The following is a 12263-nucleotide window of genomic DNA, read 5'->3' as shown; positions in this document are numbered from 1 at the left end:
TAATTGCACATGATTTGTTGACTAATGTTACTGTTGCTGAAAATAGGCAAAGGCAAAAATTGCTTATTCTGACATTAAAAAAGCTTGAAATAGAAGTTGTCAAGGCCAGCTACTGGAGCTAGCAAATTACAGGTAACAGCTGAATGTCCCAGAATGCCTTTCCACCTCTTACTCTTGCAACAGATTGCATGATTGGACTATGTCTCTGATTTGTAAGCTATGATGCTACATTCAGTCATTTGATGCTGCAGAATCTTAAGCACAGAGGAGTTGATCTATTGACAGATTATCTGCACATACTACTATGCTGTCTGTCCACATGTAACAGATAAGTAAATCTAATGGTACGTTCTTGCTCCCTACCAAATGGGGATTTTTATTTTTTTATCTAGCTGAAGACTGGTTTGGGGTGGTTTTGGTTTGTTTTTTATTTTTATTTTTATTTTTGAAAAGAGATACATGAAAGATCCTATTTTTATAGTCAATTATTAGTAGCTAATTCAAGTATTTGTCTGCTAATGAGACATTCAGCTTACTCTGCAAGTCCAAAGTCAGGATACACTTTCCTTAAAACTTGCTCATTCAAAAGATCACAATCTAATGAGTGTGGACTGTACAAATTCAAGCTGTTAATGGATTTTTAAAACACACTGCATCCCTTAACACTTTGCTGGAGAAGTTGAGAATGTGCCTTTTGCTGTGGGTTTTCCTGTGGCTGAATGTTCAATGACTCTGGGCCACCAACAGGACTGAAGATCTACATCCTGACACCATAGTAATCTGGAGTTAAACTGAGTCACAGTACACCTAAAGGCAGAGTGAATCTCATTATTAAATTAGAAGGTTGACTGGAAATCAGATTAGAAATTTCAGTTTCTTTATACTATCTAGCCACTGTTGGACAGATCCATGGACTCACAACAAGCTCAGTTTGGCTCTTGTGGACAAGAGCCTTTTCTAGAGGACCACAGCAGTTTTTTGGCTTTCTCCAGATGGAACAATTTCTGCTGTCCTTCAATTCCAGTAGATATTGAAGAATGCAGCAACATATATTGTATCTCTCTTTTTCTCTCTGATACATATACATTCATATATATTAACATTCCAGTTTGTGAGAAAAAGCTTTTGTCTGCTGCAGTTTCAAATCACATAGAATACCCCAGTAAAATGTGCTTGCAATTAAAAACTCTCGCACAGAGCAACTATTTTGTTATGATGGGACTCCTGTGTCATCAAATGACTGAAGGCTGTGTTGCCATCAAAGTTTTAAGGTCTTAAGAAGCAATTGTGTAGCTCTTGTCTCTTTATAGTATGTAAAAATGATTCCTTGAAAAAAGCAAGAAGGAAAGCCAGTGACCTAAGGAGTATTTTGCTATCTTCCTTTCTGCTAATAGTACAGAAAAGTAATTCTTCTTCCAGTAATAAATCAAAGGGTTGCTGTTTGAGTGGGAGTTGAGGGTTCTTAGCTGAAACATTTATTAGCTGCATGAAGGACTGTGCAAGTGATCCAGTGACTCTAAATATTTGGTATTCTTATAGTCATAGAATCATAGAGTGATAGGATAGCTTGGCTTGGAAGAGACCTTAAAAACCATCCAGTTCCAACCCCCTCCCATGGATTCCTCCTGCTAGATCAGGCTAACCAGGAACCCATCCAGTTGGGCCTTGAACTGCTCCTGGGATGGGGCATCCGCTCTTTCTCTGGCAGCCTGTTTCAGTGCCTTACCACCCTCATAGTGATGAACTTCCTCCTAACATCTAACTGAAATCTCCCCTCTTGTAGTTTAAAACCATTCTGTCTTCTCCAATTACTATCAGATTATGTAAAAAATTGGTCATTCCTGATTATAAGGTCCTGTTAAGCTGCATGAGATCTCCACAGAGCCTTCTCTTCACCAAGCTGAGTAAGCCCAACTCCCTCAGCCTTTCTTCATAGGAGAGATGCTCCAGCCCTTTGATCATCTTCACGGCCCTCCTCTGAACCTATTCCAACAGCTCCACGATCTTCTTGTGCTGGACGCAGTACTGCCTCTGGGGCCTCATGAGGGCAAGTAGAGAGATACAGCTGACAAAGCCATTAGTTGGGTATTGTCTATCACAGTTCCCTTACAACAGGCATTAAAGTAGAAACTGAGGAGAAAAGTGGGAGCTAGGAGCATTCTTCCCAGATCCACGATACTGGAGACTAAAAGAAATGTCATTTAGTAAAAAAATGATCCACTCAACTTCCAAGGAATATTTCATTTTTTATGCTTAAGGAGTGAGGAAGAAAAATTACAATCATGGAATTGGACAGCCATGTTGAGTTGAATGGGTATTCAGGAAGATTTTATAATATGCCTTGAAAGTATATTTTCTTCTGATGAAGGAGGGATTTACATATAAGATGAAATCCCAGTTTGCACCTCGTACCCCCTGCCTTCTCCATAATTTTTTGTTTGTTTGTTTTCTTGCTTTTGAAGCAGTAAACAAGAAAAAAAAAGTTTTCCTGTGGGGGGAAAAAAAAAAGACCATGGAATTCACTTATTTTCTGTTTTCGCTCTTCTTGAAAGTCAATTCCATGGCACATTAGAAATTATACCTGGATTCAGTGTTTTTCAAAAGTCCAAGTGAAACTTCTGGCATGCTGAGATTCAGAGGAGCTCAAGAGAGAGGCAGACAAGATTTTAAAAACACAAATGGGCACACCTAGAGCATGGTGCTCTGTCTGCTCTTGTCCTCTTCTTATCTGAAATGCAGCTTTACAAAACTTACTTTTCATGAACTGCATGGAAGCCAGGATATACAGGAAGGCTTTTTTAAGCATACTAATACTCTTACAAGAAAAAAAAAAAAAGAAAAGAAAAAAAAAACAGTTCAAAGAACATTAAAGGCTTAAAATTAAGCATTGCAGAAGTGTAAAGCTAAGCTTGTCGTGGTTTTGTTGAAGGTTAGTGCAAGATTTGGTACGATACTTTTCATACATTTTTAATTGCAAGGCCATGGAAAGAAGCAGGACCAAAGTACTTTGTGTGACCGCACAAAGTTAGCATTATTTGACCTTTCTCTATTTGATGCCTTTGTACTGATTTACTGAAGGTAAATCATTTTAGTAAGAATTTCCCAAGTTTATTAATGTCAGGTGCAGGCTGCAGCTGGGCAGACATCATTGTGGTTTGTTGGCTACAGCATTGGCATAATTATTCTGGTCATCTAAAATGTCACAAGAATATAATATAAGTAAGGAGATCTGCATTAAACATGCACAAAATGTGAGTGTAGTTCTTGGTAGAGAAAAGAGGAGCACTCCTTTTTTGAGAAGAGAAATTTATTTCTGAGACGGTGATCCTTAATCTTTGAAATGCTATTATGGGTAAATTAGAGTTTTTATTACTTTGCAACAAGACTTACACTGACATTTTAATAGCTCCAGAATTACAGATCAGTGAATCATGACTGGTAAGAGAAGGGAGTGCAGATCTGAACAAGTGGCCCTGCCATGTAGTCAGACCAAACTGGCATTTTCCATTTATTTTTTTTCTTACGATTGTGTTAGCTTAAGTTATGTGTAAAATGTTTCCATTGTAGTGTGCCAAGTAATAAACCCAACAGCTTATCCTGTACATTTCTTTAGATCTATTACATCCAAAAATAGAAGCATTCCTAAATAATAAAATATTTCTTAAAAAGAAAATCAAAAAATCAGTACTGTTAATCGCTTGAAAACCCTACATAATGTTTAAGTACTTTGCAATACGAGCTCTTTACAATATTAATGAAAGAAAACTTAAATAAAAGTGTTATTTCTAGAACTTCCTAACCCAAATCCACTGTAAGCTCCTGGGCTCCTGAGCGGGAATAAATCAAAACTAATAAATATGAAGGTCTAACTGAGGAGGATATTCAGACTATAAATTACCATTAGAATTTAGACTGTAATTTACCATTAGAATTCAGAGCTTGATTTTATTGAGTGCTCTGCATGTCGTATGTAACACTTCCAGGCAGTTACTGAGGCAAGCATTGCTAATACTGCTGACAAGTTACGCTGTTACAGATGGGCTGTGCTTCCTATTGCATGCATTACACTGACACTATACTTTCTTTCCTTTCCTTTTCTCCTGTGCCATGCTTGCTGTGTAGCAAATGGAATCTCTTGCAGTAAGTTGAAGTTCTTTCATATTCTTTGTCCATCTGTAGATGGACTAATACACCCCAATTTTACTGTTTTACTTCTAAGCATGTTTTCCTTTTTTGTTGTAATTTTCTTGTAAAATATGTGGTTCTACATGCAGTGACTAAAATCATTTACTAAGATGTGTTTTGTGAAATCTAAAAATACTATGCCAAAATTCTGACACTTTCATATGCTATTTCAAATTGTCACTTACATAACTTTGTGAAAACTGAGTCTTCAAATGCTTATCATGTGCTGGAGTAGAAGATCAGTTTTTAAAAATTCTTTTAAATTCACAATTTTCAATTATTCTGTGTGAAAACTTAAAAATTATAGTAGACAGTTGTTTAAAATTCTTTTGTTTATATGTTGATGAATGCTCTTAGGTCAAGAGGAAAAAAATGGAGTTCTTTGATATGATAACTTCATGCTGAATGAGTCAAATTTGAGCCTTCAATTCAACCTTAGTTTGTCTTAATTCAGGTTAGCAGCCAGCAGAGTAGCACTGAATTATTGTGCCCCAAAGACTAGAAAATAGTGTATTACATGCCAAGCTATCATATTTCTTAATTATGTTACACCACGTGCTGGTTTTGAGTTAATTTCTACCTCCCTGACAACTTGAAGATTATTTGTGTTTACCTGCCGATTAGATTCACCAGTTCTCCAAAATTTGGACAGTGAATTTCTGTAGAGCCTCCTGTGTCCCTGCTACTGAACCTGGACTGGGAGCGGGGAGCAAAATTAGCCTCCTGGGCTGGCATTACTGGTGCACTGTTGGCATTCCTGGCTTCCATGCTCGACTGTGGCTCAGGAGCAGCCGGAAGACAGAGAATTTTTCCAGGAGGTTCTATCTGAAAAGTCAGTCTTACTTGTGGGAGGAGGAACCTTTGTAACATAGATGCAACTTTGGCAGTGCTGTGTGGCCTCAGTTACAGAGAACGATCACTGAGCGAGTTTAATAAACAGCATCCCTCACGCTCTACCTTGTCACTGTTTTGGCCACAGAAGGTTTTGTCTGTACTGTACCCATAATTCACTTACGGCCAAGCAGGTCACACAGCCATTCCTTTCCTTTGCCCCACCACAGATGTGTGGGGCCAGGCTGATCCCCACCACTTGGTGCTCCCCTCCTGCTCCCACTTTCTTCCATCGCCCTCCCATGGGATGGACAGGGACACCAGCTCTGCCCAGTTTTGATAATGCCCTCGGTTGACCGTACATAGCTAGGCAGTTGGTGCCCACCCTTACCTGATGAATAAAGATGAGATTTGCCAACAAACTGCTCTTTTGACCTCAACTCTTGGGCTCATAAACAAATTTTAGAACTGGAATGCTAAGGATGTGGTTCTCATTTTATCTTATTGGTGAAAACCCTGACACGTATTGAACCATATGTAAACAGTCAAATTAATGCCTATGTTTTTAAAGTACCTTTTCTTAGTATTTGTGCTGACATTTGCACTGACCTCAATTGAGCAAGTAACTGAAGTCCGTTAAGGAAGCAAAAGCATTAATAGAATCTTCTTTTCTGCTATGTTTGGCATGAAGTTCTGCTCTCATTCCCCCAAGTCAATGGAAAGATCACTGAGCCTGCGCACGGTCACTCTACCTGTGGAGATGACAAATTAAATGTGGTTTGAAGTCTGTAAGTCTTTCCTGTAGAGAACTGGAAGCCTCCAGACATGCACTTGCAGAATTTTCACTTCTGTAATTTGCCAAAGATGAAATATTCCTACCCTCCCCACCATGATCCACCTGTGGAACTCCGAGATATCCCCTCCTGGTGACACACACAGACAGCAGCACCACCAACATGTTAGTTTGATGTCTCTGGCACATGTGCCCATTTCTTGTTACTTCAGTGTGTCCAACACTTTTTGTGTGGTGCTGCACAGTCCTCTGGAAGAAACAAGTTAGACTTCGCAGGACAGTGTGAAGCTAGACATCCTCTTACACATTAAATTCTGTCTGTCTGCTGTATGGTTTCATTAAGATGCTGGAAAATCCATGAGCTGAAGTTGAAACTGCAGAGCTGGCATTTCCTCCGCCCCACTCTGGGCTAGGTTTATTTGCTTCTACCTCTCCTGTGAGAGAAGCAGGCAGGAGCTTTGGGCCCTGTGGACAAATACTTCTTTGCTTCTCTCTTGGATTTCCAACCTCTCAGATGTGGTCTTTGGCCATCTCTGATATTTTAAAGAGTTTTATGTTCTGTAAGTCCAAGTCGTTTCTCCCATGTCCTGCCTCTGCTTTCCAGCTGCAGTGGTCAGCTAACCCATGCAAACTGCTTTGAGGTTGGTGCTGAGTGCTACTTGAGAGCTACTGTAATTTTAACTTTCAATGTCTTATATGATTTATCTGCAGAAAAACGAACATTACTTGGTTTTTGAAATAGTATATGATCATACTTTGGTAAAATAATGTTTTTTGAAGAACTAAACTATCTCAGATTGGTTTTATTGGTTATTAAAAACTATCCTGACTTACAGATCCTTATTAATTAGTTCTTCTGTAACTCTCTCCCTAGCAATTGGAACTGTGTCAGAGATTATATAAACTCCACTTCCAGCTGCTGTTGCTTTTTCAGTCCTACTGTAAACTTATCGGACAAGTGCACGAAGTCAGTTCCATGCCAGAGGTACGTAGCCAACATTACTGAGTCTTATGTCATATTCTAGTATATTGCAGATTCTCTAGTAAACAGAGATGGTTTTGTTTTGTTAGATGTGAGATGTACCGTAACAGTAGGAACACCCTGAATACTTGTTGTGTCTTAAGAAACTGTTCTCCAGGCTGTCTTGTAAGTGAGTGGGCTGCTTCCTTCTAAGAGAAAAACTGGTACTGAGAATCTAGTTAGAGTGGCTGAGATTTGAGAAATATCTTCTGTTCTTTATTAGAGAATTGATTTCTATAACTATTTAATAGATTGTTTTGTTAGATTGTTACAAATAACACAGCTTTTGGCCATAGGGGACAAAAACAGTATGAGGGGCAATTGTTTCACCACAAAATGAGCACATTTTGCTGGAGCCATGAGCAACTATGTAAAAGAAGTTCCATTTCTGGTTCATGTGGCAGTGTTATTTTTAATATACATGAGCATCTAAAGGTAGATCTTTAACTTTTCAGCCTTTGAGAAACAGGCCTATCAGCTCCTGCGTGTGTATCGTAAATAAATAACATCATTGATAAGAGAACTAAAAGTTGTTTTCATGAACTTATCCATAATTATATGAAAACAGATATGAAACGGGAATGACAGATAGAAGATTGTTCAGATGTGCTCTTGCAAAAGGAGGACAAAATTACCACATAGTTAATCCTGAACTCAAAGCTTAAAAAACTGTAATTTGTGTTTTCTGTTTACGGTACAGAGCACAAAGTTTCAAGGAATGTCCTTGTGTTGAAGTGGGTATTTTCCATAATTTGTACTGCTAATTAGAACAGACTTGAAATAATCACTCTTTGGTACCTACGGAGAATGAAAACATACATCTCATATCTTTCTCCTTGGAACAGCTGCTAAATATGTCAAGAGAACTGAGTGAGCTGAAGAAAAATCTTAAGGATGCTACTGCAGCAATTGCAGCTGAGCCTCTGAGCATGGAATCTGAGCCCACATTCAATTCTACAGAAGCAGCCATTCAGTCCATGCTGGAGTGTTTGAAAAACAACGAACTGGTTAAGGCTGTACGGCAAATAAGGGAATGCAGGCAAGTCATACTACGCAGTTCATGGTAGACTTTCATGTTATTAGAAGAGTGTGCATTTATTATCCTCCTAACTTTATACTAAATGTAACGTGCTGAGTCACCATAATCAATTTTACGTTATAACAGATACGTAGGGCACTGATGTTAGTAGCTTTTGTGGGATGTGTCATAAGTAATGACATCAAATCAGCAGTACAAACACAAATGTTTACCACCAGGAAGATGTTTAACAGCATTGCATAGATAAAAAGTACTGCTGTGAAACTCCTGAGAATCTTTCTATGTATACGTCACTGCCATCAGCTGATGTTCAGCCCAGTTTCACTTCATTATTTGAATGACATTTCTTAGCCTTTTATTTTAGAAAATAGGAGTTGTGCATTTGTGTGATGTCGATGTCTGCTATCAGTAACTATTGAGTGGCATAAACAAGAGAGTTCCTTTGGCTTGTAATGTGTCCAAGTCTGTTCTCTTTGTTGAGACCTCGGTCACTTGGTTTCGGTCTGTGCTAATAACCCATAATGATACACACATTCTTTTCCTGTTGGGTTGCAGGATTTTGTGGCCCAACGACATCTTTGGAAGTAGCTCTGATGATGAAGTCCAGACACTGCTGAACATTTACTTCCGGCACCAAACCTTGGGTCAGACGGGCACCTATGCACTGGTGGGCTCTAACCAGAGCCTGACAGAAATCTGTACCAAATTAATGGAACTGAACATAGAGATCCGCGACATGATTCGCAGAGCTCAGAGTTACCGGGTCATCAATACTTTTCTTCCAGACTCCAGCGTTTCCGGCACAAGTCTCTGACAGGACTCTGGGGCCCTCTGTCAAGCTGGGAGTGCTGCCCTGTTGGAGTGAGGTGGCTCAATGTCTTCTCAGCCTTACAAAGGTTTGGTCAAACTGTACTCACTCTTGTTACATTTAGGATTTCTTCTAAAAAGTTACGGGCTGAACTTCAAATGTGTAGCAATACTGTAAGGACGAAGGTAGCATAGAGCATCCAGGACAACATCCTTTGTTCTCTGTTGCACAAAAACCAGTTAGCATTTCACTGAGCAACTGCAACTCACTACTGAAGAAGTGACTTCCGTTGCATACCAAAGCCTACTACACTGAACAATACTTCCTTTATAGCAAATTAACTTTAGGTTGGCAGAAGTGCAATGTTTCCTTCACAAAATAATATTTTTTGTTAAAAAAAAGAAAAAAACTTGTACATTTTTCCTTTTTCTCTTATTTGGTTGAGTGAAAGATGGGCAGAATGAAGCTGGCCACGGAATCTTGCAAACTTGTTGGTCAAAAGCTGAGAGCCTGTGTGTATGAAACAAATAGTAAATGGACTACAGTTTAATGTACACTGTAATTTGAATATGACTACCGTATCTTAAAACAACGAGCTGCTATGAAGTACATTTCCTAATGTTACTAGGCTACTGTCTCTGAAGGTACTGGATCATATTGCAGAGGTCTGTTCTTAGGCCCCCCGAGTGTCTTGGTAGATTTTCTCTTTGTTTTTCTTTTCTTTTTTTTTTTTAAGAACCTTGCCGGCTTTTTACTAGAGGGTTGCTTTTATGAATATATTTATACTATTAAAGGATGGTTGATCTAATTTAACTTGCCATTTTGTAGGAGAAAGTCCCATCACAGTCAAATCTTTTGAACTGTATTGCATGCTTATTTTTATTTAATACAAATTTTGAGTATAAAAAGTAAAAAATATTAACGTGAAATGCAAGTTCTCATGTTACGTTTCTTTAAAGAGATGTCCTATTTTATTTGTAATGTATATATATATAAAAGTCATACCTGTATGTTTTTTTCTTACATTTAAACTGCTGTCCAGTGTTAAATGTATGCATGTAAATCTGATGCACATCTGAGACACTTTTGTTCTGATAACTATGTAACTTATTCGCTCTGTAAATACACTTACTGTTTTTGTGAAGTAATTTTGGTTGATACTTGGATCAGTACATCCATTTAACTAAAATATAAAAGTCATGTATAATCACAACAGAGTACTTGTTAAGACTGTGTCTGTATCTGAACCTGTACTGCTGCCGATGGTAGGGGTGAGAAGCAGCCTCCAGAAGACACCTGTTCCATGGCTTATGGTTAAATTATTACACTGAAGGAGACCCAGAAGTAGTATTTTTTTTCCTTTATTATCTCTGACTAAAGCAGATTCAAAATGAAAAAAAAAATAAAAAACCACCACCATCTGCAGGTGAAGGCTTATTTCTGTTAAAAACATTAATAATGGGCCTGTTAATCCCAGACTTAGTTTTCAGTGATTTTTCTTCCTAGTGCTGAAAGTGGAAGATAATCTGTCCAGCCTGCCATATCAGCCCAGGTTCTCAGAACACAGTAGAGCCCTCTCCCCTTTAACCTCATTTCAGAACGCTTGCTTGATTTTAAGAGGATCCTCATCAAGAGGAAAACTCAAGTTGGAAAGAACTGGATGAAGCATTTCAGGAAGTCACCTTGCCATACCTCCACCTGAAGCAGCAGTAGCCACAAGGTCAAGTTACTTAGGCTTCTAGCCATTTGAGTCTTGAAAACCTCTGAAGATGGAGTGCACTACTTCCCTGGTCAGCTTTTTCTACTAGACTGTCCATGTAGTGGAAAAGCTTTTCTTTCCTTCTGAACCTCTCAGCTTCTGCCCCCTCGAAGCCCTAGGACAGCACAAACTGTAGCAACATCTTAATATGCTTCTATAAAAGGTTTTTCCGAGATTCCACTGACTGCATTTTGTTTCCATTAGTTACGGAATATTACTCACTACCTTTGAGATAACCCTGGAAGACCAGAATGCTCTGTGGTTGAATTAAGCAATTGTAGTATAACAGTTCCTGTAGCTGCAGTGTCTAGACAGACTAGAAAACCCATCTCAAAAAGCTTTTGAAGATACACCAGCTTACTCCTCTTACAAGGTACACACATAGTATCCTCAGAAACTTGCTGTTTGATTTTTTAAATATATATTTGTTAAGGGGGAAGAAACATGCAGATACCTTTACCACAATTTCCCCCCCCCAACCTTCTTCCACACGAGTTCAGTTCAAGTGAAAGAAGCTGTTTGCTACTACATACTAAACCTTACCTAAAGGTAGACTAAAACCAAAACCTATGTGGAAATCTGGTCGTTTCTTTCCAGATAAGCTTTCCTCCTTTATCACAGCAAGATGAAACAAGCAGGTAACAAATCAGTGCAAACTTTTATTGAACTTTAATTGCAGCATATATACAATAAAGTTAAATATTTTAATAAATAACACAAGTCTTCATCCATTATCCAATGCCAGGTCAAAAGCCTAAGGTCAAAACATCACAAAAGACAAACAGGCAGAGCGCAAACTGCTGGAAGGCACGCAAATCAGACAATGTACTTGAAGCTGTAGGTGTTATCACAGGACAGCCTCTTGCCTTTGCAACGGCCACAGAGTTCTTGGCGATGAGGTCTTGTGAGATCAATGTGCCTTTTCTTCTGAGGGCAGGTGCAGCGAGTCTTGAAGCAGGTCTTAAGAAATGAGAGAGTGGGAGTAGATAAGAGGCATGCATTGTGTTGGTTTCCCCTAATCATGAGGAGGTACTTGAGCTGATAGGCTTAAAAGAGCTTTTGCAATAAACCGCATGAAGTTAAGCTGTAAAAGCTTCTCACCTAGAAGCACAACACTACGCTGAGCATTACTAGATGGAATGCTAGATGGTATGAACAGAACACTGTTCAGGTAGGCCATCAGCAAGACAAGTCCTATGCAATTACCCCTTTCCCAAATGTTTCCTAGTTCTGACAGAATTATCTTCCCAGTAACAATGAACTGAGTACATGTTCAACTCATGTAGTTTTATCAAAAAAAGAAATCTGTAACGTACCTGGCACTGGATTGCCTCCACCCGATAGGGATTGAAGCCCTTCTGGCATTTCCGGCAGAGCTGCTTGAAGTACACCTGAGAAGATCAAGTCTTCAGTGATTTACTCAAGACGTTGAATACCATCACCCAACATTTGTGCCAAAACCACGATTCGTTTCTCACGGATGGTGTGTCAAGCATAGAAGTGTCAGGAGCAAGACCTGTTTTGTTACACATAAAGTACCTTGCTAGTCCCGGAGATGCACCACACGTAAGCACTCTCCCATCTGGTCTTGCAGTCCTTGCAGTGGAAATAGCCGTACTTCTGCTCCAAGAACTGCAAAGAGAGCTCGCTCAGCATCCTCCTGCCCTCAGCACCAGCCGCGTACAGGGACGAGATGCTCCCAGGGCAGCCGCCGGTGCTGAGGGGACGGGGCGCCTCTCCGCTCTAAAGCTCCACCCCAGGACTCCTCACCCCCGGTCCCGGCCCGTCACCCCGCGCCACACACCTGGAAGGCGGCCCGGCGCCTAG

The 12263-nt window shown here is 39.5% G+C and overlaps 2 protein-coding genes across 2 annotated transcripts in view; one reads left to right on the top strand and one right to left on the bottom strand.

Moving 5' to 3' along the window:
• Positions 1-9892, top strand: part of FRY (FRY microtubule binding protein) — a 129224-nt gene extending 119332 nt beyond the window's left edge. Inside the window, exons 58-60 of the mRNA XM_010728931.3 lie at positions 6684-6794; positions 7676-7869; positions 8425-9892. Coding sequence (XP_010727233.2) covers positions 6684-6794; positions 7676-7869; positions 8425-8683 — 564 coding nt within the window. The 3' untranslated portion in view covers positions 8684-9892. The remainder of the gene's footprint in view (positions 1-6683; positions 6795-7675; positions 7870-8424) is intronic.
• An 801-nt stretch (positions 9893-10693) lies between these two features.
• ZAR1L (zygote arrest 1 like) lies at positions 10694-12192 on the bottom strand. Its single transcript, XM_010728932.3, has 3 exons — positions 11976-12192; positions 11753-11827; positions 10694-11396 (listed from the first exon to the last, which is right to left on the bottom strand). Exons 1-3 carry the CDS (start codon positions 12090-12092, stop codon positions 11253-11255), a joined length of 336 nt encoding a protein of 111 aa, XP_010727234.1. The 5' UTR covers positions 12093-12192; the 3' UTR covers positions 10694-11252.
• Positions 12193-12263: the final 71 nt, after the last annotated feature.

This window comes from Meleagris gallopavo, chromosome 1 (genome assembly GCF_000146605.3).
Source record: "Meleagris gallopavo isolate NT-WF06-2002-E0010 breed Aviagen turkey brand Nicholas breeding stock chromosome 1, Turkey_5.1, whole genome shotgun sequence".
In the NCBI taxonomy this organism is placed as follows: domain Eukaryota; kingdom Metazoa; phylum Chordata; class Aves; order Galliformes; family Phasianidae; genus Meleagris; species Meleagris gallopavo.
This window is presented reverse-complemented; position numbering and strand designations above follow the sequence as displayed.

Coding starts and splice junctions, on each gene's coding strand:
- ZAR1L (XM_010728932.3), bottom strand. CDS start 12,092: ATGCTGAGCGAGCTCTCTTTGCAGTTCTTGGAGCAGAAGTACGGCTAT. Junction 11,828..11,975: donor GCATCTCCGGGACTAGCAAG/GTACTTTATGTG, acceptor TGATCTTCTCAG/GTGTACTTCAAGCAGCTCTG. Junction 11,397..11,752: donor TGGAGGCAATCCAGTGCCAG/GTACGTTACAGA, acceptor TCATTTCTTAAG/ACCTGCTTCAAGACTCGCTG.